This window comes from Pholis gunnellus, assembly GCF_910591455.1.
Source record: "Pholis gunnellus genome assembly, chromosome: 13".
NCBI classification, from domain to species: Eukaryota; Metazoa; Chordata; class Actinopteri; order Perciformes; family Pholidae; genus Pholis; species Pholis gunnellus.
In genome coordinates, this window is record NC_136540.1 from 17,370,730 (window position 1) to 17,396,499 (window position 25,770).

At 41.9% G+C, this 25,770-nt stretch overlaps 1 protein-coding gene across 10 annotated transcripts in view; it reads left to right on the top strand.

Moving 5' to 3' along the window:
* The window catches only part of LOC306704674 (RNA-binding protein Musashi homolog 2), a 219,498-nt gene extending 193,989 nt beyond the window's left edge, over nt 1-25,509 (top strand). Inside the window, exons 11-15 of one of the 10 annotated variants that reach the window (XM_079171130.1) lie at nt 3,476-3,595; nt 14,686-14,865; nt 18,694-18,848; nt 22,789-22,859; nt 23,885-25,509. In XM_079171130.1, coding sequence (XP_079027256.1) covers nt 3,476-3,595; nt 14,686-14,865; nt 18,694-18,848; nt 22,789-22,830 — 497 coding nt within the window. In that variant the 3' untranslated portion in view covers nt 22,831-22,859; nt 23,885-25,509. The remainder of the gene's footprint in view (nt 1-3,475; nt 3,596-14,685; nt 14,866-18,693; nt 18,849-22,788; nt 22,860-23,884) is intronic. The other 9 variants (XM_079171131.1, XM_079171134.1, XM_079171128.1 and 6 more) reach the window with 9 other exon arrangements.
* Nucleotides 25,510-25,770: the final 261 nt, after the last annotated feature.

Sequence of the window (25,770 nt, forward strand, 5' to 3'; positions counted from 1 at the left end):
GACTGACTGACTTGGCAATTCTGTGGTTGAAAGCATGCAATGCAACCGCAGAGCAGCTTCCAATCACGGTGACATTAGGAGGAGTACATCGTCAGTGGTCGTGACGGGGGCTAGAATTAATTTGACCAATCATATCACCTCGTTCTCTCTACTTTTAAAAGAGGTATGATATTCAGCAAAGTGCTTTGACAGTTTTATAATGGAGAAAACAAAGCGTTTGACCTGGCCTGTGCAGGCAGGAAACCTTGACACAAAAATTGCACTGTGCTGTTTGATCACTGTGACACTGCCCCCACTGCGTCTCTCCTCCTACTTCAGTACAGTCAAGTTCACAGAGACTCACAAAATACAGGTGCAGGCAGAAAAGAGCCGGTGTGCACCCAAGAAAAATGCTACTTTCCAGGCATAGTGCCGCAGTATGTGCTGTGCACCATCATGAAGATATGAATGCATATTGTGCCCCTCTAGCACTGGGCCGACAATACCATGAATTGGACGTGCAATTCTGTCCGGCGAGTTGCTTTTAGCTGAAAGTTCGTTTTTTGGCAGGGCGGGATGTGGACACATGGGGTAACAGTTCAGCATCAATTTCTGAATGTCGGTCAGTGTTTGCAAACCGTGGAGTTGAACGGATAGAACTCGACAAGTCAGTGTCAAAGTTGTAAGGACATAGCACACGAAGTAAGCTTTTTTTTGTAGAACGAATAACCTCAGACTGGAAAATAGCTGTTGGAAATTTGCAACTGTTTTTGTTGTGAATATGAATCCTTTTTTTTTTTATGAAGTTCTAATGTTTGTGTTGAGAAAGTGTAATTCTTTTTGCTTGGAGAGAGGGCGAAATGAGATTCTTGACAGTGCTCATCTTTCTTTAGGTCTAATCTGTCTTCCTTTGTGTGTGCTCTCCTGGAGAAGGCTGAATTTCTGTGCTACAGGCTTGAGGAGCGAAAGCTGAGGACAGTTCCCCGGAGTCCGGACACCAAAGGCCCCCGGGCCTCCACAGCTCATAAACAGATGTGTCCTTGTCCCCAGCCAAGCGCAGCCACTCAAGTGGCAAAGCAGGGGCCCAATAATTGTGAAGAATTGAAAGCTAAATATTGGCTTTATCTCCTCAGTAATAAAAGGGCCATGAAATTGATTTAATGCTGCAGCGCTTCTCTTGGGTGGCTTCTTACAGCGTGAGCACAAAACAATGAGCAGCAGCCATCTATTAATTAACCCACCTAATCCTGCAAAGTTAATCTCTCACCACAACTTTGCCCGCAACTAACTTCCAAGCCAGTGGGTCTATTGGGGGTGTCATGACAATGGCAGAGCGGGGAAGATGGATTCAGCACTTAGGAAAGGAGAGAGAGAGGGATGGGGGGGGGGGAGAGGTGGAGTGTGCTGCATGAAACACTGTTCCGCCCAGCAACCGTGGGGACTGTAAGTGGAAATGCAGGGGTGCATGGCCATCATTAGCATAGTATCAGAGTTGATTTGTGTTTTTGTGAAAAGAGGCGGAGAATGTCATTTGAGCTGTACGAATCAGTTCCCCGTGTGGCGCGGCAGCAGCGGCTGATTTTAGTTGCCTTTTGTCGTCTTTTTCTTTTTTTTTTCCTGTTATTTTTTTTCCCTTGCCACCTCGGCCCATTATTCTCTCTTGAGCTGTTAGACGGTTGGGAGGAAAAGTGACATTTCTTTCTCTTCTTCACCTGCCTGCAAGTCGCAACATGATGGCACCTCGCACCCAACACACACATTGATGGTCGTATTGTGTCGGCCGAGTTGTGAATTACCTCCTTCTCAGCCGGCTGATGAAAAGCTATGTGTTTTTCTCTTTGGCTGCGGCTCATCTGACCCTGCCCTGTCACCCCCCCCTTCCTCCCTCTCATCTCGTCTTTTGTGTCAGCCCTTCTTGGTGGAATAGCAGTACAAGGCTGAATCGGAAAATAGGTCACCCACTGGTGCACTTCTCACCTCCACAGCTTTCAAAAAAATAATTCTCGAAGGTGCCCTGTGCCATTTTGTAATGTCTAAACCACACAGTCTCCCTCATATGGCCAAAACATAGAAGAAACGCACACACATTCATCTGAAAATAAATAAATTAAGAAGGATTCCAACTGAGGGAATTTGAAGATCTTTTTTTTTCTTCTTTTTTTTTTTTGCTAGTGAGGAGAGCATTTCCTGTGGAGATAATTTTAGGATACTGATTAGACATAGACGGTGTTGAGCCCAGAGTGAGGAATCTCATCACCACCGCTAATGACATGCCAATTCCTGTGCTGAGAGAGGAGCCCAGGCCCTGGGCATGGACTAGCCTCTGTCAGCCACCTCTAGCTACTGTGTTCATTAAGGCTAACAATGTAATTACAATTCACAGATACTGCGTCGGCTTAATTACAGACTGATTATTAGGCTGATATTTGCAGGAATAATCAGACCCTAAAGAAGGGGATTTGTATTTGCGTGGTAGTAAGGCCTTACAGTTATTATGGTATCATAAACTGACAATTTGGACAGATTTATGAATGTTTTTAAAGCTTCACAAATCTCAGCGTTGGAGTACTATAAATATTTACCAAAGAAGAAACGCGCACGAGAGACTTGTTCAGTCTTCACAACAGATTGAAGTCTCCTCTGAATGACGAATCTTCCAACAGATGTCTCCATTTGATTTGACATATTCTTTCTACCGTGCGTCTTCTACCTGAATAGCCCAGCAGAGAATGTGGAATACTTTGCCCCGTGCATCAATGTGGATGATTCGGATTCCATAGAAAGTCCCAGTAATTGGGAGCACTCCTGAACAAAATGCAGGGATGGTCCCCAGTGGGCGGGCTACAATGCCCATGTCTGTGCAGCTCAGAAGTGGCTGTAATCTTTCATCCAAAGCATGTGACATGAACACCCTCCAGAGCCGAATGCTTTCACTAATATAATCAGGGACTTGGTGAATCGCGAAAGTCAGTTTACTCACAGTTTTATGGATGAATAAGAAGTTGCACCTTTTCAGACGGACAGAAATGTTCTATGAAAACCGAGAGGATATGAATATTTAAAGTACATACTGTATAATATATATTCCAATATTATCACCCTGATGTACGTTACTGTTCATGACTTTTTAAACCATAAATCAAAGTTTTTGTGCCATGGTTTTGATATAATTTCAAATTAGCCTCATGATGATCATGACAAGCCTATTGAAGCTGCACAAGTTCTTTCTGTTTCAGTGTGATATTCGGTGAATTGCTCCTGGCTATCCCTCTGTTTCTCCGTATGGATCAGTGGGTCTGCAGGGTTTTGAATATCACAGTGGGTTCAGTGAGAGTCGGCTGATAGATGTCGCCCTGACATGAGCCCCAGTCTTTGACAGCTATGGTTTTTATCCCGTAGCTCAGTGCTGGTATCAACATTCTCCTGTAGCTCTGGGACGTACTCATCCATGTGCAGGAAGTGATGCGTGTGTGTATGTGTGTGTATGTGCCTGCAGGCTTCCCAGCGACAGCATACGGACCGGTGGCGGCGGCGGCGGTAGCAGCAGCGCGTGGCTCAGGTAGGGGGGCCCGTGGAAGAGGCGGCTACTTGGCGTACCCACAGAGCACAGGGCCAGGTAAACGCTCTGTCCATGTTCTGTGTGGCTGCTGCTCTCTCCAACTTCTCCTGCTCTGCTTCTCCCCATAGACATAGTCCCCCGAGGCCCCATGCACACACATCCGGCAACGATTTGAGTTTAGACTGACAGCATCGTACACACATACAGTAGAGATTTCTATCCAGGGCCTCTCTGTGTACATGGTTCCACTGTTAAAACGGCTACTTTGATTTGACTCCAAAAAAACAAAAACAAAACGGGAGGCAACACTTTCTGTAAGTTTAGTGAACTAGTAGGGACAACTTAATAATGTACAGTTAATGTAACACAGAAAATTGAGTACAGTCTACATAAAAAAGCCAAGGCAATGAGATTATTAATATGATTAAAGTCAGCATATGCAATACATCAGACTTGATGGCTGTGTGAAAATAGTACATTTTTAACATGTTTACTGTTTATTTCTGTGTATTGCATAAAGTCTACATTAAATAATTAGTGAACACTCAATATGCGTTTCAACAAATTAATCAACATTTAATTTTAATAATTTAATAAATTAAGTAATTATTGTTAGTTTCACCAACTTAATCTTAAGCACGCAAACATAATAAACCAAATCGGAGGTAAAAAACTTCTGAGACATTAGAATAAAAAAAATAAAATAACTGTTGTTCCCTCCAAACAAATTACAATTTGACCCTGCAATGTGTGCGATATCAGTTTCCAGAATTAAATCGGGACATACAGCTATCTTAAAACCCTTCACAGTACACAACTCCTGCGTAACACTCCTTCTGGACCATATAACTAACTTAACTACGCTTCACAGGCACTGCACAGTGCTGACACATGGACTGAGTGTCCCAAGAAAGTTGCCAGTAATCACAGTTTCCAAAATTCCAAAAAAGACTATTTTAAAGTGCAGCTCAATGTCTCATTTATAAACATATTTCATTAAACCATGAACTTAAAAAAACCCCACACCATTAAATGAAAAACGTTCAGCTCCACACCATACCTCACTGGAAGCCTCAGTATGAACACACGTACTTTAGAACACAGGAAAAAGCACAAGCCGTGTCGGCCCAGCAGCCATGTTTGATTATCTAAGCCAGTGTTTTAAGTCTCTCAAGGAGTCTTTGAAAAACTTCAGAGGTCTGAAAAGTTTGGGAGGATTTTACTCTCTGCAAGACACACAGATTATTATCTAACTATGCACTATGTCATATTTGTTGATTTAAGCATACATATCAATTCAAGAGATGTTAGGTGATTAAATTCAGAAGATGCTTCATACCTTTAGCCTTAAGATATCGTCTTATTCTTTTAAAAAGAATCAGCTCCGGGCTGAGACGGACGCTTTCCAACAGTCTCAGAGAAGTTTTGTTCGAACCTTCTCACACTTTCACCTCACGTGAAGGCTGCTATTTGCACACACTTGCTAGTTGCTACACTGACCTACTGCTCCTCCTTGGAGGTATACAAAGTACAAGAGGCACCATCCGACATGATCAAACAGAGAAGAGCACTCCTATTCAAGTGTGAGGCAATCAAGTCATGACTTTAACAATAATACTTTCAAATCGCCAATCGATATAATTTCTAATTCTATTTCTGTAAAACTTAAGAGTTAGCAAAAATATTTTAACCACTTTTGCATAAATAATAGAAAATATCTCAAATAAATAAGAAAACAATATACAAAAGCACTACTAGTATGTTCCCCTTGTAACCATTTCCATTACATTTCTCCAGAATAAACCGTTAACCCTTTTTTAACGTAAACGTTCCTTTCTTTAACTAATCCCTCCGCACTGACTGCAACTGAAATACAAAACAATCTTCTTTAACCAAAAGTAAAACAATGCAGGTCTAAGTCTTTGCTTCGGAGCTAATGGCCTAAAACAAATGTCTGCTGATTCAAGCTACCAATAAAAAAAAGAAAAACACACACACGTGTAATTTAAGTTTATAGCCACAAGTCCATGGGATGTTACCTGAAGCATGAGCAAGGGAAAGAGGGAGAACAGAGGAGGATTGATGGATAAAAGCTGCGAGTAGATTTCAGGCTGGACGCTGCAACAGACCAACGCGGCGCTCTGACCGGCAGCAACAGGAGACATCTCCTCCTCACGGGGTCCATAGACTGTAGACCCTCGTCCCCCTCTCTGCCCGATGAATACAAATGCCCTTCACCTCAGTCCCTTTAATCAATCAATCATTCAAAAGATATGGTCACTCATACTTTGCCAGTTAGAGTACGAATAAAATACAATAGTCTAAAAGTAGGTTACAGCTATTAGGATTAACAGGATTATTCCTTTGAGATCTCCTTGCAGCAAACATTTTGTGAGGTTAAAAAAAAAAAATGTTTGCAAATTAGGCAATACACTTTGTCTAAATATATGACTGCCAGGAGAATATTTCTCGATGCCAGATAAGAATATGTTTTGTTTGTCGTTAGACATGGTATGTTAAGATCACCATTCATGGTAAACTAACCCTAGTTATAGTGAAATGTCAAGCAGTACCGCAATTTACACTAAAGCTAGTCCTGTTTACTTTTCATACCACCACTCTTCTTCACTTTTCATGTACTTTTCTGTCTATCTGGTATCTGGTGAAAGCACCCTGAACCTTGGACACTTTACTAATGACTGTTTGCCATGTGGTTGCTGCACCGATTTAAATCGTATTCTGCTGCTGCACCTGTATGCTGCGGGGTACGAGTAAATACAAACGTTTAAAAATTCAGGTAAAAAGATAAGTCGAAGGCTCAGACATCAACTTCCAATACAACGCACTCCGTTAAAGCATGATAACAGCACACACCGTATTCACATGCAGACAAATATCTCCCAAGAGATGTGTTCCAAAAAAACAGGAAGCCGGTTTCTTGCTGTCTTAAACACAGCATTGATGGACTTGTTGGCTTCATTTGGACACCCTGCTTTCTGCTCCTTAACAACTGTAGATCATTCAATAGCTGTCAATAATCGCTCCCCTGACTGAACACACAGCCTCCGGGCTTTAGTGTAGAGTGTCTCTCCTAATCAGACGTGCAATTAGAAGCTCGTTGGTAAAACTCTGTTTTAATTGTAACTCGGATGCTGTCTGCGCTGTGCGGTCCCTCACCGACATACAGTCAGTAGACTGCTGCCTATGTCACGTGCTGCGACACCTGAAGATGCACACACGTGCACATGAACACACAGGCGGGTGACAATACGAGTGGCTGAAGTGCACGCGTACCACCTACAGGCGCACACACGTACAGACAAAACAAATTCCCCCGTCTGTCCTCATTTGCACTAAATTCAAATCAACACGGGGAACACTGGAAGCCAATCAGATGCTCGGTCTTGCACATCGGGGCTATTTGATTTTGCATTTTCAAAACAAACAATTTGCCCAACAATTGCAATGAACATCACCAAGAAGCAGGAATGTTGATTTGGGGTTAGCAGCAGCCAGGAAGCAAGAGACGTGATGGCAACCATTATGTACAGTTTAATTCTGACAGCTGCAAATGGAAGGGAGACGAGTAAATGACTATGAACAGGGGGAGGGGGGGGGGGGGGGGGTGTGGGTGGTAAACAGTGACATCATGGGCCTGTTTTAGAGTACTTAGACAGCCATGAGGCAGCAAAACATCACTCAGGGAAATTGCCATGCTCCCTATGTCTATGGCAGAATATGTCTGCAAAGCATTATCACAATAACAGCAAGCCAATCTGGAACATGGATGTGATATTAAAAAAATATAACTGTAGGTTGTCACCTAAATCAGCTTGTACCCTTATATTGTTACCATTTCTTAACTGTTTCATTCTCTAGAGGAAAGCGTCACCGATGCATCTTGATGATATAACAGGTCCAGTCCTTCGTCCTGTGGTTTGTGGATTTGTGACTTGGTAGAATGAGAGTTTCCGGCACAGCCTCACTTACTCTTTGACAATGAGTGACAAATGGTTTATTGATGATTTATCAAGTGTTTGAGATGGTGCTAATAGCACACTACTCCATGGATGAATACACTCAGTGGTGTCTTCTCTCTATACAGACACAGACGGAACAGAGGACACAGATTGTTAAGGCTTGACCTTCCTCTCTGTGTATTGTCCGGGGGATGTTGCTGCATCTCCGTCCTATCATACAATCTAATTTGCAGCATACTCGGGGCCCAAAATCAACTCGGGATTGGAAATAGCAATTCTAGTGGTTTATTTATTCATTTATTTGCCGAATCTTCTAATTTTAGTGCAGACGAGGGTTTTTGTTGTAGAAAAAAAAAAAAAGCATATATGAGCTGTAAGTGTGGATTCTTTGTGCTTTGACTCCACCTACAGTTCCCATAGAGCACCACATATTATATAGTGTGTATGCTTTGACCCAGTAGGTGGGGTGCATCAGGAGTGGGGTGTCACCTAAAGTGGCAGTCAAGTCAAGTTAAATGTCACAGGAAATAAATACCAAAAAAACATAAACATTCCTAAATATATATCCCAAATATAATTCCACCTTAACCATCTTTATTATTCAGATATGCGTTTCTTCAGCAGAAGCCCTTTTTCTGCAGGTATCACTTTTCTCGGGCTGTGAGGGATGTTTGTCAGCAATACACACAGAGAGCGTTGTAAACATGGAAGACATTTTCCATCCCTGACAGAGGGCACTTTCACACTACTCCCAAAGCTCAACAGACAAAATGACAGCATGCTGACTTCCCCCTCTATGACAGACCAGTGCTGATTACAAGGTGTATTTTCGACTTCTCTGGAGTACCGTAGCAAGAAACGTTACTGAAGACATGGACTCTGCACCATCTTTGAAAACTCTGCTGCATCTGCATTTGTATTTGTTTATCATATGTTCAAATTCCCATTGAGCTACCAGAGAAGATCTTATTGCTTATTTTTGACATTTGCATAATTTGACTTTCTCTTAGTAGGTTTGCATTTAAATACTGCACAAATACAATAGTTTGAGGTGCAGCTTGAAGTTAAGAGTCTCCCATTTTAAGGCAGGAAAAAGTCCCAGTTATCAAAGTCGTGCTTACTTCTATAGGAAAAAACGACGTTTTATTTAGTAAAATTTGAATCTGAGATGGTGTCGGTCCTGATGCTTTTTGAAGAGGTTGGTCTTCAGTCGGTATTTGAAGATGGCGAGGTATCTCTGCTGCCCTGATCTCTACCAGGAGCCTGTTGAACTACTAAAGAGCAAGAACAAGGACTAGCCTTGACGCGCGTCTGTGAGGAAGTTTGAGAGACTTTTGGCTCCAGGCGACGAGTAGATCTGAGAGATGTGGCTACTGCACAGAGTTTACCATCGCCTGGAGCTAGAGAGGTGCTGGCCCAAACATGGCTTTATAATCCTGGTCTCCCAGATTTTAACCTTGCTTGAACTACTGCAGGGTGCCACTGGAGGATGCAAAGGGCAGTCACTTAATATCAGTGGGAGGGGCTGAACATCTGCATAGTAGAGCAGAAAGGAGGAAATTGCTAATTTGGAGGTGACTAATGCATGCACCAGCACCTGGGCTGCATTGTGGACACGTATAATCTGCTGTTGATATGAAGGATGAACCTGCATAAATGTGCCACGGCTGCCACTTAAAATGAATGTCAGGTAGTTTATACGTGAACATAATTCTAATATAAGACATTTATCTCAACAACAACAACAACACTATTTTACACATTCTTTAAAAGAATGCGGTTATCATTCTGTTTTCTTCATTTTAAAGTAGACATATGTGACATTTCCTGTGCTATAGGATTGTCAGATAAAAGCAGAGTCAAATGCGAGTGATGCAGATGGTTCTGACAGTCCAGGGAACTTCACAGGTCCCAGCCTACTCTGGTTGAGTGTTTTCCTGAGTCCCTCTGAGCTTTCTGCGAAGCTCAAAATGTCAGTCTCAGATCTCGGCTCTACCTGCAGTGTACTCAAAGCCCCATTCAGCTGCTGTTAGAGGACTGGGTACTTGCTATGTACACGGTGTCTGACTTGACTCGGGTGTTAAAAACTGCAATAGAGTTGGCTGTGGTCAGATATATTGGACTGCTGTTTAGATTGCAGAGGTGTCTCTCGCCCGGAAGGTCTTTGCGTTCTTAAAAGCCCGTTCCTCCCCTCAGTTGGTTGTTGCTCTTCTTTGTTCTTTTCTCTCTTTTGTTCTACCCACTTCTTCTCCCGCCTCCTTTTTTTCTTCACCAATGAAAAGAAGGAAACTCGTGTGACAGACATTTCCAAATTAAGATCATTATCAATTTCCTCCCAACAAGCTCTGTGATCTTCAGCAGTGCCAGAGAGGAGACCATGGATTGGCTGTGTGCACTGGTCTTAATCAATCTGGCTCTTTGTGAGCTCGGGTCCATTTGTCCCAGATGCTAATCTACAGAGCTCAGCTCTGAGGCCATAGGCGCTTTACATGTATTTGGTGCAAAATAACATGAGCAGGCATGCCAAGCCCATCCCACCGGGGTTTTTGTCTGAGGCCCAGGGAAAGATGTGACACATCGGGGAGGGCAAAGTGTCCCTTTGCGCCTCCGCCACGAAGCGATGCCTCTCACAGCTGTGGGTAGCAGATGCTCCGAGGTTACAGGCACAGGCCTTTAGGGACATCACCACTCTGCCCTCCAGGGGCCGCACACGTAACACACTCTCCAAAGAAAACTTACTGAGGGCTTAACGGGAGTACGCTATGTTATAGTCAGTCCTCATGAACTACAGTATGTGTTGTCTCCTTCCTAATCAGTACAGGATTTCCTGTTTCATTGGCGTCATACAATTCATTTTGAAGTGACATTTTACAATCTTTTTACTTATTTGTTCGTAATAATAATGACATGCCGATTGCAAAGTCAACTACATAGTTTCCCGCCTCCCTACTTCAATACACGATAGCATTTTGTACAACTCTGAGATAAATGCCAGCAAATAACATTTTGTAAGATGCTGGAAGATTTGTCAATCTATGAACACACAATATCTGAGTGAGCGTTTGCTGGAAATTGTAATTCCTCTTCCGGGAAATTCATATTGTCCTTCCCCCTGCATCTAAGTGACCATTAGATGTAGCCGGTATCACTCTCAGATTTCAGTTATAGTGAGTCCTACATTTCTTCAGATCACATAAGCCGGACCAGACATGTTTGAAAAGAAAGTGTTCAGCCAAAAGGCCAGGCCTGTCAGCTCTGAGGCTGCCCAGGATGGGGGTAATCTGTGCCGACTGCCGATAACTGAGTGCCCTTTCTCAGTCCCAGCTAGACCAGATCCCACACAGGTTAAACATCTGCATTGAAATCCTTTAGTGTGCAAATTAGTGTGCACTGATTAGTGGCACATTGTTTTACCCACGATCCAGTGTTCACCATGCCTCTTCCTCTGTAACGTCCCACTATCATTACCCAACCAAGGTTGCAAGGTAAACCCAAATCAGTAGCTCTGTTACGTTTTTCCATTTCTGGAACGAACAGAAAGAAAAGGGAAGAGCAGGCATAACATTAAAAGTCACAAAAAAAAAATCTGAAAGCCTGAGTATGGGTGAGTAAATGCAAGAAGAAATCATCTGTTAAAATTAATTAGCCAAGCTTCTCTGAACAGAAAATGACAAGACATTAAATATGTATTATTTATGAAATGTCTGTGCTCTCCGAAAAGGGTGTCTAGTGCTGTTAATTACTCAGCCATTCATTCAGAAAAGATTATTTCAGATGGAAAGTGAAAGCAAGGCTATACAGCAAAAGAGCTGTTAGTTTCTTTCACGCTATTTTTAAACGACATTGGTGAAAATGGAGAAGCTAATTATGGTAGCTCTGAAATTCAAAGCTAATTTGAGAAGCAGCATGTCAGGTTTATTGACATCTTCTGTAGAGTGATGCGGTTTGATGGCCACCGAGGAATCACTCCCGGCGCCGCGAGGGAAAGGGAGGAGCGGCTGCATGAAGAATTATTCCTTGCAGAAATGGAAATAACTTATGTTAATAGATTGTTAGATTCCCCTGTTCCCATTGTTCCCTGTAGACATGGCTGGTACATGTAAAGTACATCCAAAGAGTCGACGTATAGATGAAAGGTAAAGGCCTTAGGCACTGACTTGTTTGCGAACATGACTGAGAATATTACAAATCCAGGTTTTGCTGTTGTTCAATATAAGCTGCTTTTATAGCAGGTTAGTTTATATGTTGAGTTTCTCTTAGATTGAATGAGAGGATAATCCCAAATTTGGTGCAGAACACTGGCGAACTTATGAAAATATTTATAAGTCCCAACAGGCCAGGGAGCATGACGCTGTATTTTATCATCGGCGTGATTAGTTTTATTTTCCAACCGGTGAGAAAAAGAGCCGCAGTGCTTTCAAGGTTTGTGATTCCTCCTTAAAGGCAGTCACCTGGCAAAGTGGGAACGAGAGCAGGGCATTTATCCACTTACAGAGAGCCACCCCGATGATGTCAGTAACAGATGACTGCAAGACACTCCCCTCTCCGTCGCTTCGCAGCCAGCTTTGGTCACCGAGGGCAGAAGGGAAAGGGGGGGGGTGGGGGTAGGGGAGATAATTACCAGTATAAATGAAGCCCTGCGAACGATTCGCACTGCTGGGTCCCCTGATCTAGTCTCCAAGGCAACCTCAGCACGCTCATTTGTTTTGTAGATGAGTAATTACATCCAATTAGTGGCCAGTGGAAAAAAAAACGGGAGTCCAAGAAAGGCCCATTGTTCTGGATAGATTGTGTGAATATTAATAGTGGGGAGGTCTGTGGCACAGTGATATGATCGGTGATGCTAATGCAGCTGTGGGCACACTCTGCCCAGTCTCATCCTGCAGAACTGATCGCCACTGATGAAAATATATGGCTTTGAGTTTCTGTGCCCGCGTGTTTGCGCACGAGTCGTACGCTCTTCTCTGTATTCGGCAAACAAAAGTTTCTTACCTGAGCCTGCCGCACCTGCGGACAGTGCAACGGCGTGCCGTGTCTGAAAACTTTGCAAATTTCATTGCCTGGATGAATGTTATTCACAATATAGAAACATCTCTTGATTTCACCGCGGCAGAGGAAATAATACCTTCCTGCTTTTCGTTCATAATAGAATTGAGCAAAGTAATGCTGCCTTTCTCCCCTTTTTTTCGCAAACATTCGATCATCTATAGATAAAGCCAATCCTGTAAAGTCCTGTATTTACGTTCAGTGTAGGCGTCCTCGTCCACGTTGATCCGTACTGTGTGATCATACAAGTGGCAGGTTCTGGCTAAAGCAGGAAGGCCAATTTAAACCTGTAATGTGAGTTGACACTGCAGGATTAAAGAAAACAAAGTGTCTGCCCAGTTTAATGTGGTTCAGTTACTTACAATTAGAAGCTTATCTCAAATGGAAATTACTTCCCTGTCCAATTTTGAAGCCACACTATTAATATTAATATTTACTAATATTTTGATTTAAAACTCAAAATACTCTTATTAATTGAATGTGGGCTTTGTCTAAATAGTAATGGTAGCACATATATAAACAGTTTATTATTATCTGTCACCACATGTTTCTCTTTTCATGAGTGAAGCTCATCTGTTATATATCTACCTGCAACTTTACAATCTTTACTTTATGGTCAACTGTATAACATGAAAGCAATGAAGCATAGTGACGGTATCATAAAAAGGAAAGTAAGGCCTGTTTGCTTCCTGCCTCGACACCGTTCTGAGCTGCTGACATATTTGGAACGGCTTCTTTATGAATTCCCAACAACACGGTTTGCTCTATTGTCAAATGCTTCTTTTTTTTTTTTGTCCTCCGTTATAATTATTCCATTGATTCAGTTTTCCTCATTAGCAAGGCCAATCAATGTTCTGTGACATTTGTCTAAGTGAAGTAAATGGAATGATTGGTTCTTGAGCTTTGTTCAATGTGTCAGGCATTATGTGACGTACGTGGGAAGCCTGCCGTATTTTGGAGCCTATAATTTGATGAGTGGGCAGACAGCCCACAAGTGGTGAGATCAGAGTGCTAAAAAGCATTGGCGGAGAGAAACATGGCGGGTGCTTACATTCCATTTGGCAGAAGTGGACTGTCTCACTCTGAATGGGTAGAGGTGAAGTGGCTTTGAATGGCTGTTCGCTCCAGGACCCAAATAAAAAAACTAAACACACAGCAGGGGAAACCCAGCATGGAAAAGCCGGTGTCACCAACCTCAGTCCCTCCTGAGTAGATTAACTCTGTTATCAAGGAGGTGTGAGAAGCAGCGGTTTCTTTTAATTGCACTCTTTATATGAGCAGCTTGTCTCAGATTAAGAGGACAAGCAATAAACGCCAGCACGACTTATTGCTGAAAGACATTTTCTAAACTGTTGATAATCCGCCATCTGTGTCAAAGAGAGAGTCATTCCAAGAGGCCAGTCTGAGACGGGCTTGGGGTACTTAGGATATTTCACAGTCATCAATAAACATGAACGCCTATACCTCATACACATGTTGCTTTTGGTAAAAAAATTTAAAAAAAAATGCTTTAAATTAATTATTGACTGGTTCACGCAGTGTTTCTTTTCATTTAAATGACAAAAGCTTCCTTCAGGTGTGTCGACCAAGAATTGTCGGTTTTGAAATGTATTGCCCTGTGTTTTAATGATTCTTCAGTTCTTATCTCACTCCTTGATGATCATGATTGCAAGAAAACGTACGGGGCACAGGTCAATTGTGCAAAAAGCCAAAAATATCAACGCTGTGGCCTTACTGTTTGTTTAGCATGTATTGTTATTGGTCCATTTGAATCAAGTCAAAGGTATTAAGAGTAAATGAGGAGGTTTAAATTGTGTAATTTCAGGGCGAGATAGCATGTATCCATAATTGTACAGCTAATGTATATGATAGAGCTGAGCGCATCAAACACGGACCATATGCCAAGGGGGCCTGGCCACATGGTAGGAGCTGCTGGGGAGGGGGGGCATGGGGGGGGCAATTAAAGCAGACAACACTCAAGGATGTATTCTAAAAACGGTGTAGCGCACCACCAAGCTATGCTTAACAATCTGGACATTGACTTTGACATTGAAAGAGTTGTTTTCCACAATGATGGAGTCCCCTCCCCTCCCCCTCCCCACCCTATACTGTATCTCCCAGGCCTCCCCGATTATGGGTTTTACTCTACGCCCAGTGACCAGAGGGGGGGGCCCTGCTCCTTTGCTGACTATGGCTCCCTGGGGCCCCAAGCGGCTCAGATGCTGCACAGTGAGCATGCCACCTCCGCCTGCAACTCCCCCCTCCAGCACCTACACAGCCCGGATCAATTTAAGAACCCAGGTTTGTATATGCGCATCTATCTCATCCACTTTTTGGACTTTTCAGTTTGATTCATGACATTATTCCATGCAGATGATCTAATCTTTTTTTTTGTTTTTATAGATTTTCTCTTTTGTTAAGAAAAAAAAAAAAAAATCCCTCCCCCCTTAAAAATACAACCTATATAAACAGGTCTTGCTGACAAAGTAGCATTGCATGTTCTTCCTCCTTTGTTTCAATTTTAAATGTAGATTTTCTGTTTCTTTGTGAAGTTGTGTTCCAGCCCCTGCTTGCACATACGGGGCAGACACATGCAGAATGTACTCCTCCATTTGCATGTGAACGAAATAACTACTGATGATGTCGCAGAGTACACCGGCCTCTCTAACACAGCTCAAGTTTATGTGAATTTTGAACAGCGAAGGAACGAGTTAAGTGTGGGAGTGAGAGTCGTTTTTTTTTTTTTTAGTCGAGCCCTTTCAGTATTTTAAGTGTAGGAATGATTGCTCGTGTTATTAGTGTGTGAGAGTCTGACTAGGAAATCAGTGGAAATGCTGCACGATGTCAGACACTTAAAAGACAACATCTTTGCATAATACAGCCATTACGCTGCAACACAAGCACATTTTCATCTTTTCTGATGTTCTCTCATCTACCTTACGTAACCGTAGCGTTCTAAAATAAAATATACTCCACATTGACATTTCAACACCTGCATGCAGTGCGTAAAGAAATTCATAAAGTCATGCTATGTCCTTGAGAACAGACAGAAGTCTTCCAAGATTATTATTTTTTTGATCCTACAGTATTTGTATGTTAATTAACTGCTCATGATCATGTTTGCACTGACATGACGTACCACCGATGTTTATTTCGTCTGAGGTAGTTGTTCGGAGGTCTAAGTTTAGTGCGGTGCCTTCATGCGATGCCTTGCTGCGGGTGACAGCGCTGACCTACACACAGCGGTTAGGTTCCCCGTCTCTGGAGACTCACGTTCCCCCGCTGGGCATGAATCCTGCCGCACCCTTCAGTCTCGTCTTCCCCCACTTCGCAATAATAGCAAAAATATAAAAAAAACACCCTTTTGGACTAATAAAGTGAGCGTGTAAGTGTGGGTCCAACTCTCCACCCTAATGGTTAAAGTGTTGGCCAGCTGCCCGGGGCAGATGTTGGCATTTCCTACAGTCTGTCCGTCCAGCAAACGGCGAAAAACCACAGACAGGGCGCATAGAAACCACTGCACAGACGTGATTTTTCTGAAGGGTTTCTTGTCGGCCTGCTGTTTTAGCGTCATTGTCACAACACTGCAAGTGTGACAGCGCTCCGGACATAGTTCACCATACGCTTCACTTTCTACAGATCTGATAAGCAGTGTGAAGCGTTTGATTCCATAGACAGCTGCATGGCAGGGGAACGGTCCCTGCTACTTTACACCACTGCAGATATACACGTTACATAGTGGACATGAGAGTAGTAAGGGTACAGATCAACCCTCCGTCCTTTAGCAGCAGCTACTGTAAGTCGCTCCGGACTGGCGGCTGGTTTTTGTTTGAGTTTTGCTCGGCCCGGTGAAGCCCAGGTGTTTCTTACCTGAGAGTGAGTCAACACAATTTCTGTGCCTGTTGTCTGTGAAATAGAGTTTACATTTGTAGCCAAGTTTGACCCTAATGATATGAGAACCAGAGAGCACATTAAAGTCAATGGATGTTTGTTTTAAGTACATAAGGAGAATGGTTTTCAGGAAGTAGAATTTCTTTTTTGTGTGTCCATTCGGTGCCTTGTGATGATGATTACCAGCCGCAGGTCGTAGATTACCCGCGTTTCATTTATCATGCCATTACGGTGCAAATGCTATGGTGGGCCGCCCTGCACCTCGCAAAGCGCTCAGTCCACAGGTGGAGATTGTGCCACACAGATTGCTAGCCTGAGAGGGAGAACAGGATATATATGCATGTTGAAGACAAATATCTCCGTGATAAATGCTTTTCCCCTTGTGCACAGTGCCTACGTCTGTACTTCAGCACGACGATTTAAGTGAAGCAAAATGAAGCAAATAGAACCTGGAAGACACACACAGTGTCCTGTATAGAGTTAGACAGCAGACATTCATTCGTTTTTAAGTACTTCACACACAGAAGTCTCCGCTAGCGTCAAATGATTTTCTCTTAACAGTCGGATGTTTCTGCGAAGTACCACAGGACTGAAGCGTAAGAAAGATTGAGCACGATCATTCCTTACGTAAAACAGTGTATGACTAGTAAACACACAACGTTTTCAAGAAGTAAATTTAAAAAAACAGTTTCACGTGGAGAGGGGTGAGCCACACTCTTAAAAAAAAAAAATCACCAGTCATAGAAAATGAGGATTGCCATTTTGACTGAAAAAGTCCTTAATTGTATAATAAGCCAGCCTACTGGGGGGGGGGGGGGGGGGGGGCTGTGCAGGCAAGATAAGAGCACTAGCTGCTCACTGTGCAAAGTCCTCACAGTTAAACAGCAGCGTCATCCCCACTAGATGTGTGTTCAGTGAGATGGCTTCATTTGTCTGGAGCGCTTTGTGCGGATATGTTTTCAGGTGCTTCCGTTGGACCCGAGCGTGTCTAATACAGCTTTGATAGATGGAGTCGCGATATGTTAAACACGGCGACAATGATCCAGTTTGTATACTGTGCGTGTCGACACGTTTGGATGTACCGCAGTTGCACTCAGTTTTTTTTCTACGAGGCCTTCCTCTCATGCATCATAGGGCTCATGAGCTCATATATACACAAGATCGAGCATTTTCCTGTGGCTGGAAGATTTTTCTCTTTAATACAGTTTTTTTTTTTTTCTCACAGTCTTGTCTGTGGATGAGGGTGAGACGGAGGGTTATGTGAAGCTGACAGCAGAGGAGATTGCTGTTAAGAGATCACTGCGTTTTTCTTTCTCCCCGACTGCTGTGTTTTTTTTTTTTTCCTGCATTGCAAGTGTTATTGGCCTTTAGTTGGCATCTGGATTTTCAAAAGACATTTTATTAGTCAGTTGCTCTTACTCACAGGGCAAAGGTGGTAAGTCATGTACAGTATTTCTTTTTTATCCCCCCCCGAGTTTGGACCTGCACATGAAGTCGGGTCATGATTTTATATTTCCCCTTTATGCCTCCTTTCTCTTGTCTCACATACCTCTTTTGCTTTATGCCTGAAGTTACACCAGCAGACGGAAAGGCTGAAGCACACCGCTGACATAATGGAGAATATTTTGAGCAGTTTCTTGCCGTTAACGATGAATCATAGGTCATATAGGACAGCATAAAGTAGCCTATCTCAAATGTCTGGGTTCAAAACTCTCAAGTGAAATCGTAAATCGGTAATATATACCCACCCTGTGTTACTCTTCTTATTCAACAGCTAATGATGCTTTACAACTACTCCTTCACATTATGCATGGCAACATTGACACTGCAACCTTACTAGTTTATTAGCATGGTGGAAGTCTTTCTAGCAGAGTGCTTGTTTTGTGTTGTGCATGACTATACAAAGTGAATGTTACTCCTATGCATAACACACACAGCATGTAGGTTATATTCAGAATATCACACTGGATTCACCCCGAATTTTGGCTCTTTGAAATCATGTTAAATCTAAATCCTGCACCTGTTTTGTTGTTTGATGTCAAATTAAATTGAAAAGCTTTATTATCAGTGAGTATTTTGACTTTGAACTATGAGCAAGTCCTTCGAGACAAACATGAATCCAGTAGTGTGTTCTTTTGATTTAAACGTTTCCCTTTGAGTCACAGCAAGTAAGAGTCGTACCGATTGGCTGTTGGGTTGTTTCTGAGCTGCTCTGCTCCCCGCTGTGTTTGTATGCAGGCGCCAACCCGTCAAGGCCCGGAGGTTTCCCTGGTGCTAACAGTCCAGGGCCTGTGGCTGACCTGTACGGACCTGGCAGCCAGGATTCAGCTGTGGGCAACTACATCAGTGCTGCTAGCCCTCAGCCCGGCTCTGGGTTTGGCCCCAGCATCACAGTGAGTACTCGGATGCAGACTGCCTGTCGTGTCTGGCCGCACCTTGAGCTCAGTTGCCTCCCGTGTGTCCGAATACCGACACTAAAATACGGCACTAAACCGATGCATGCTGCCTGTGATTGAGATGTTCTGTGACATTAGACTTTTATTATAAGGAGATTTCTAATTGTTAAAGGACTTAATACTTGATCAAAATAACCACCACCTGCCTCAAAGCAAACATCCCAAATCCAGATAAGTCCAGCGCAACCATTCAGTAGATTCTAAGAGTTAGGATTATTTCTTTGCAGAGAGCAGTCATCGAGTTCAGAGGTCCCATAAGCATTTTGTACATCCGGCTCAACCCCGCCTCAGCTCTCAAAGTTATCCGTGTCAAATGCAAATGTTTGTTCCCCTTAGCTGTTGCCCGAATCACCTCACTCCAGACTCTGTGTCACCTTCCCAGAACAAATTTCCTTTTATTTTTAGAAACCCATCTGTCCCAGAGCTTGAGCTTGCTCCGTCACTAGGACAACGCTTCCAGCAGGTCGCTTCTCTCCCAGCGTCCTTGTCCAGGTGTACTTTTCTCAGCCAGGTGTTGTTGCACGCTTTTTCTCCCGCTGATCAGTAAGCTGCCAATTGCCATGTCACCCCATAAATGTAAGACCTGCAGGGCTAGTAGAGGTGGCGGTAACAAAGAGGTGTTCTCCGTGTGGCTATGTGAATGTGCTCCGATGTCTGTCTCGTCCCGTGTGTGTCAGTTTAGTTGATGTGCAGCAACCCATAAATAATCCTGCCTCTTGCTTTGGCTGCAATCAAAGAGAAGCCACTACAAAAAAAAGAAATGCTTGCAAGGCCCCAGTGACGATGAAGACATGGCCTGGCAAGATAGTGGCGCGCAATAACAATTGGGGAGCATCATGTACAAAAGGAGGTTCTCTTTTATTATAACCCCAAAGTCTGAAAGAGATCATCTTAAAGCCAATAAAAATGTCTGAGGAGTAACTTCAACCAAGCTGAAATAAAGAAGCAACCTTATTTATAACCGGTGTATCCATATTTAATAGTGTTTTGTAAGACATTATAAAGTACGCAGCAATAAGGACATTATGTAATGCTAAAGTGCAGTATTTGTCAGTGATTATAAGTTCTCTTATAAGAACATATTTTACATCTTCCATCCTATCTCCGTGTCACCGCCATCGACTCTTATGTTGTTTTGTGCGCTTCCTTTAGTTACTGTGCGCTCGCCCACTTAAAACGGATCACGGTTGTAATCCATCAGTGATTCATAAGTGCAACGTAATCTTGTTATGTTATGAATGTTTCAGTGTTGCTAAATTAGCCGTCTAAAAACAGGCAAAGACTTCATACTGTATAACCCAGACATTCAAATGTTACCGTTCAAACCCAGCCAAATTAAATTTCGTCTTAATTAGCGAGTAGCTCTTCATCTTCCTCTTGTGTTCAGGACCTTGTTTTCAACAAAGGGACAACGTTCAAACTCCCCCCGACAGAAGACTCGATCAGCGCTTTGTTTACTTTGCGTGTGTGTGTGTCGGTCTACCCTGGACCTCACTGAATAATTAATCTCAAATGTTGCCATCAGAATTTTATGGCCCCTAGCAAGGTGCAGCGGGGGCTACGTTCTGCGACTCGCTGCCGGTCTTGCTGGGCCATGTTTGCACTGTTTTACATGGCTGAACTGAGTGACACAGGAAAGGTTATGAAAATAACACCTGCTTTTCTGTAAGAAGCTAATTAATGCATGGCTTAACTGAGGTGGAATAACAGCAGGCGCATTAGTGCTGCGAGACTACAGGGTGAAGACACTCTTTCTAAATTTGAGTCGTTATTTTCATTTTTTTCTTGGTATTTCAGGAGCACGGGAGATTCATCAGAGTGTGTGGTGCATAGAATCAATGGGACTAATTCTAACGGCTTAGCGAGGATGAAGTGAATGTGAGACCTAATAAGCAGTCAGGTTGTGACTATGGAAAAGTGCCACTGGGACCAAATGGGCAAAAATAGCTCATGAGAAGATAAAAAGAAAAGCTCATTTTGGGTTTGATAAATGTGTGTAATGGATTGATGATGTCCAAACGAAAACAGAGCTTAACAGAAACATACATTGTGTTGGCTTTTCGCTTGCTAAGCAAAGCCTCTCTTATTAATTGTTTTAGGTCCACTGGCTATCTGCGATAATCCGTTGCTCTCAGTGTAGGAAGCACAATATTTGTTATGAAAGACCACGCTGGCTCGTTTTCAAAGCAGATTTAGCAGCAGATAGTTCACAGATGGAAATGAGGCGATTTGTTTCAATTATTTTCCTTTCGTCGCAACAGTTCATAACCATGCTGTGCCACAGAATGTAGAAACAAGTCTCTGAATGCAATACATATGATCAATTCGGAAGAAATGTATATATCCGTTTTCTTTGTCGCATTTACCTGTTTTAAAAAGGCTGATTTATGTTAAAATACAGAGGCCAGGTTTTGTGACTCCCTTGCAGAATGTCAAATTGTGCCTGTGATATGAAATACTAAATCGCCACTTGAGAATTACCCAGTGAATCAAACGGAGTGCAATAAAGCAGAGAGGTGATGCAGCAGCTCTCGGCGAGATGATCTCTCTATTCAGAACATTAAAATGGGAAATGATTCAGAACTAAAATGTGCTTTATAATTCATTTTTATGACGGAGGATGCTGTTGAACTGAATACATGTCGGATCATGGTATGTCACAACCTCATGGATGACTTCAGAGTCTCTTGATTTGTCGCTCCGGTCCTACGCTCCAGCGGTTTTATTAATCCCTTTAGCCAATATCAAAACAGCCACTGTGAAGGAGCAGTAATGAACTTAACTGGGGTTTTTTTTTTCATGCAAGACAATTAGAGTGCAATTAGTTGATTGAAGTGATAAAGACAGATAATCGCTGTTGAAAGTGCATCTCTTTTCAATCCAAGGATTTGTGCAGACCTGTCAGTCCTGATAACTCAGCTTCATAATGAAGAGCATTCAGCTCTCGTACTGAGGGCTCTTTGTGATCTTTTCTCTGCACGCTTTCAGCTCTAATCAACTGTGTATGTTGGCATGAATGGGGATTGTGTGTGTGTTATTGTCTCCTTGACATATTTGTTTTGTTTACGCAATTTTTCACTGATTGTCACCTGATATAGAAAATAAAATGAAGGGAAACACTTTCAATGACGCTCATGTCTATGATGCGTCATGAACATACTTATACTGCTTTATAACCTGTTTATAGCGTTGAATAAGTAGTTATGAGCACTCATGAGGCTTTATCAGAATAATACCTCATTATAAAGCATATTTAATGACATACAGGCGAGGATTGTAATTAATGAATAGTTGAAATAAATTATATATTTATAATGCTTTATGGTCGCTGTATTATAATGCAAGTATTACTCTCTCTGAGTGGTGGTTATTTGTGATGAGAGAAGTCAAAAAAAATATCATTAAATCTATGCAAGAAGAACACAACATTGTAAAATATGTTTTATAAGACGTCATGAATAGTGTTATGATTACTGTTATAAAGCCTTACGAATATTTACGAGTGTTTATAACGATGATTATATGCTATAAGCAGATTATAATGCATTATAAGTATGTTTACAATAGATTATAGACAGTTAAAATATGTAACACAGTATGGGATCATTTACTTCATATGGAATTTCTAACTATTTTCCACTTATTTCTACCATTTAAATGAGTCCGACTTCCTGTAGTGGTTTTGCAGCATGCACTGTTTTCTCCATTGCAGGACTACACAATGAACTTGTACAACAGACTGTATATGAGAAAAGTCTCTTGCTCTGCTACTGAACATGATCAAACTGAATCAAAACGTTCACATTCATGATATGATACTCACCTTTTTCTCTCCTTGAAATGCATACTGACAAAAGCACTAACTGTACACTTTTAGGGCCCGTTGATTGCGACAGCTTTTACAAATGGATACCATTGAACAGGTGGCCGGTTGCCATCTCATCAGAGGTATTGCATTTTACTTACTGTGCATTTCTATTCTAATACATGTTCATCACATCATCCTCTGTTTATTCGCCTTCCCCTCAAAGTGTCAGCGCTGGTAGTAAAGTGTGAGTGTGTGTGTGACGGGAGGTTTACCTCTTCATAAATCTGGAGGCCGCTGCTGCGGCGAGGTGGTCTGTACGATGACAGGAGAGAAGATTATCATTGATTTAAACAAATTCAATCATTGTTTGTGTGACTTGCTACGGAAGAAGTTCATACTTCAGTCACACACACACACACACGCTACCAGTTTTTCTTCCTTTTTTCTTATTAACACTACACACACAGAACTCTCATCACACTACTTCACCGCTACGACTGAAATAAAAGCAAAAGCTTCTTACCAACAAGCCAATTGCCTTGAGTCATTAAATATTAAACAAGCAGTTAATGTCTACGAGGAACCGAATATTTCAGTTTCATCATGTTTATTTTGTCACTGTAATTCATCTCTACTGCTAACACTGTCTCTCATATGTACGGTAGAACCACTCTCTATACAACTCAAAATGTCTTGAGCTTTTTGTCCGCTTCCGGCTACTGTTGGTAGATGGGACGTGTGGTGTGTGTGTGTGTGTGTTGAACTCATTTTGTGCACACGTGTTTTAAATGACTGTTTAATTCCCTTTTTTAAGCAATCAACCCAGCTAAGCATTAGCACTATTTGAAGACTCGACAGTAGCGGCACGCGTGTGAAACCTGATTGCTAAGTTAACAAGCGCTGTAACCAAGAAGTATAGTCTGTAATTATGTAACTCCTGCAGCAAGTTTTAACCCGCTGCTATTTACGATAAGTGCCGTCACATTTGTTTCATGCTGTCGACGCCTCAGAACGTGTCCAAAACATTTGATGTTGTCGTCACGTTATTGACTGCGAGTCCTTCAGAGTGCAGTATCTGTGGTCAGGATTTAATGCGAATGAAATGAATGTGGGTTTTTTTTTAATGCTGTTGCCATCCTTTTTTTTTTCTTTCTTTATCACCCAGCAGAGTATATCTGGTGGCCCAGGAAAGACAGGACGGAGTTTCTAATTGGCTTTGTGTGCAGGTGATGCTATCCAACTTCAAGCACTACAGCGTCACCGAGGCAAAAACAACGAAAGTCGGAACCATATGAAGAAGAAAAGAAAAACGTTAGTCATCTCAGAAAAATAACAACTGCTGTACTATAATCCAAACCTCCTATAACTTTACAACCTGGTTTGGTATGATGTTTCACGTCGATTTCATTCACCAATTTCCTTCCTCTGTTAGCTTTTGGTTTTTAATTAGTTTTTAGGGAGTCATTTTAGTTTTAACCTTCATTTTTTGTGTCATTTTATTTGATCTTGTAGTATATTTGTGGAAATGGATTTTGTTTGAAGTTGGGGGGTCATAGCCAAGAATATCTGCAAGTCATGTCTTCATCTTTGTAGCGTAAAGAGGAAATGATTGGATGTTCCATTCAGTCTTTCTGCAAAAAAGAAAAAGGAAAAAAAAGAAGCTCAGTGTGGAGAGAATCGGAAGGAAAAAAAATTACATTTTAAGGAAACTTTAAAGAGGGTATCTAAGTAATAAATCTTAGTAGCTGTTTGATTTCTTGTGATGTCTCATTGTTAACCATAATTACCTATTTTTGGGCAATACAAAGAGGACTCCAATATTTTTATGGTCCTTTTTTATAAGTGTTGTTTTTGTTGTTTAGAAATATATATATATGCTATAACAAATTTCATATAACTACATTGTGAATTCAAACTTGAGAAAAAGAAATGTAGCTGTACATATTATTCCAGTCACTGCATATAACCAACTCAGTGAGAGAATAGCATATTTTTGTGATGGTGTGTCAAAAGAACATGTTATAGCGTGTGAATAGAAGAAAAAGCTGTAAACAGTTGTTATTATACTTTTTCTGCTGGAAGACGGCATAAGCGACCCCAGAGACGAACGGAACACACGTTCTCTGTAAATACCCGAGCCGAATAATTTTACAAGTGTCATACCAGCAAATTTACAAACGGTGAGTTAAGTCAACACAGTTTTAAGAAATAAAAAAAAAAGAGCCTGATTGGTATCTTTTTTTGTTTTAACTGTTAAGATATCAGTATCATTTCAAAGAGATGGAGAGAGAGAGAAGAAGAAAAAGATGATTTAATCCAAAGCACACTGTACGTAGATGTGACGATTAGAACTTGAACCAGGCATTTTACAGTGCTCTGTGCGACCTGACACTTTTATACTCTTGAGAGGAACTTAGGTGTATGTTATTGTTTGTTTCATCCTGCTTGTTCCCGGTTCGTTTTTTTTTGTTGTTTTGTTTTTTGGAACACAAGATCTGGGCTCTGTGCTGGAGCCTTTAATGTAACGCGTGTTCTCTGAATCAGTTCTTTTATGAGTGAATTAGGAAAGTAAACATTTTGATACCATACCTCAGCCTTTGCGAGTTCTATTGCGGAAATCATTGGCAGGTTTTAATTTATTCTAGTGGCAAAAATAAAGGAAAACACTGAAAGGTAATAAAGCGAGTAATCATTGCACTGTGAGTAGTAAAGTACAGGCCATTTTCCTATTTGCACATGTATATGTCGGCTTTCTAAAAAAAAAAAAAAAAGGGGCCCTGTGCTTTGGGATCGTATGAAGGATTTTGGGGTTAATGTATTCTCGACGAGACAAACAGTTTTGAGGTGAGTTAACAGCTTGGGAAGTAGTCACTGATACGTTGCAGTGTACACTTGGATCTCTTTATATATTAGACCCATGTCTCATCTAAAGATATTTATACAGGGTTAAAAGATGACACTGAATTATTCACTCTCTGTCGCTGCACCAGGTTTTACACAGTGTGTGTGTGTGTGTGTGTGGTTAATGATTTCACTCATGACAAACATTTA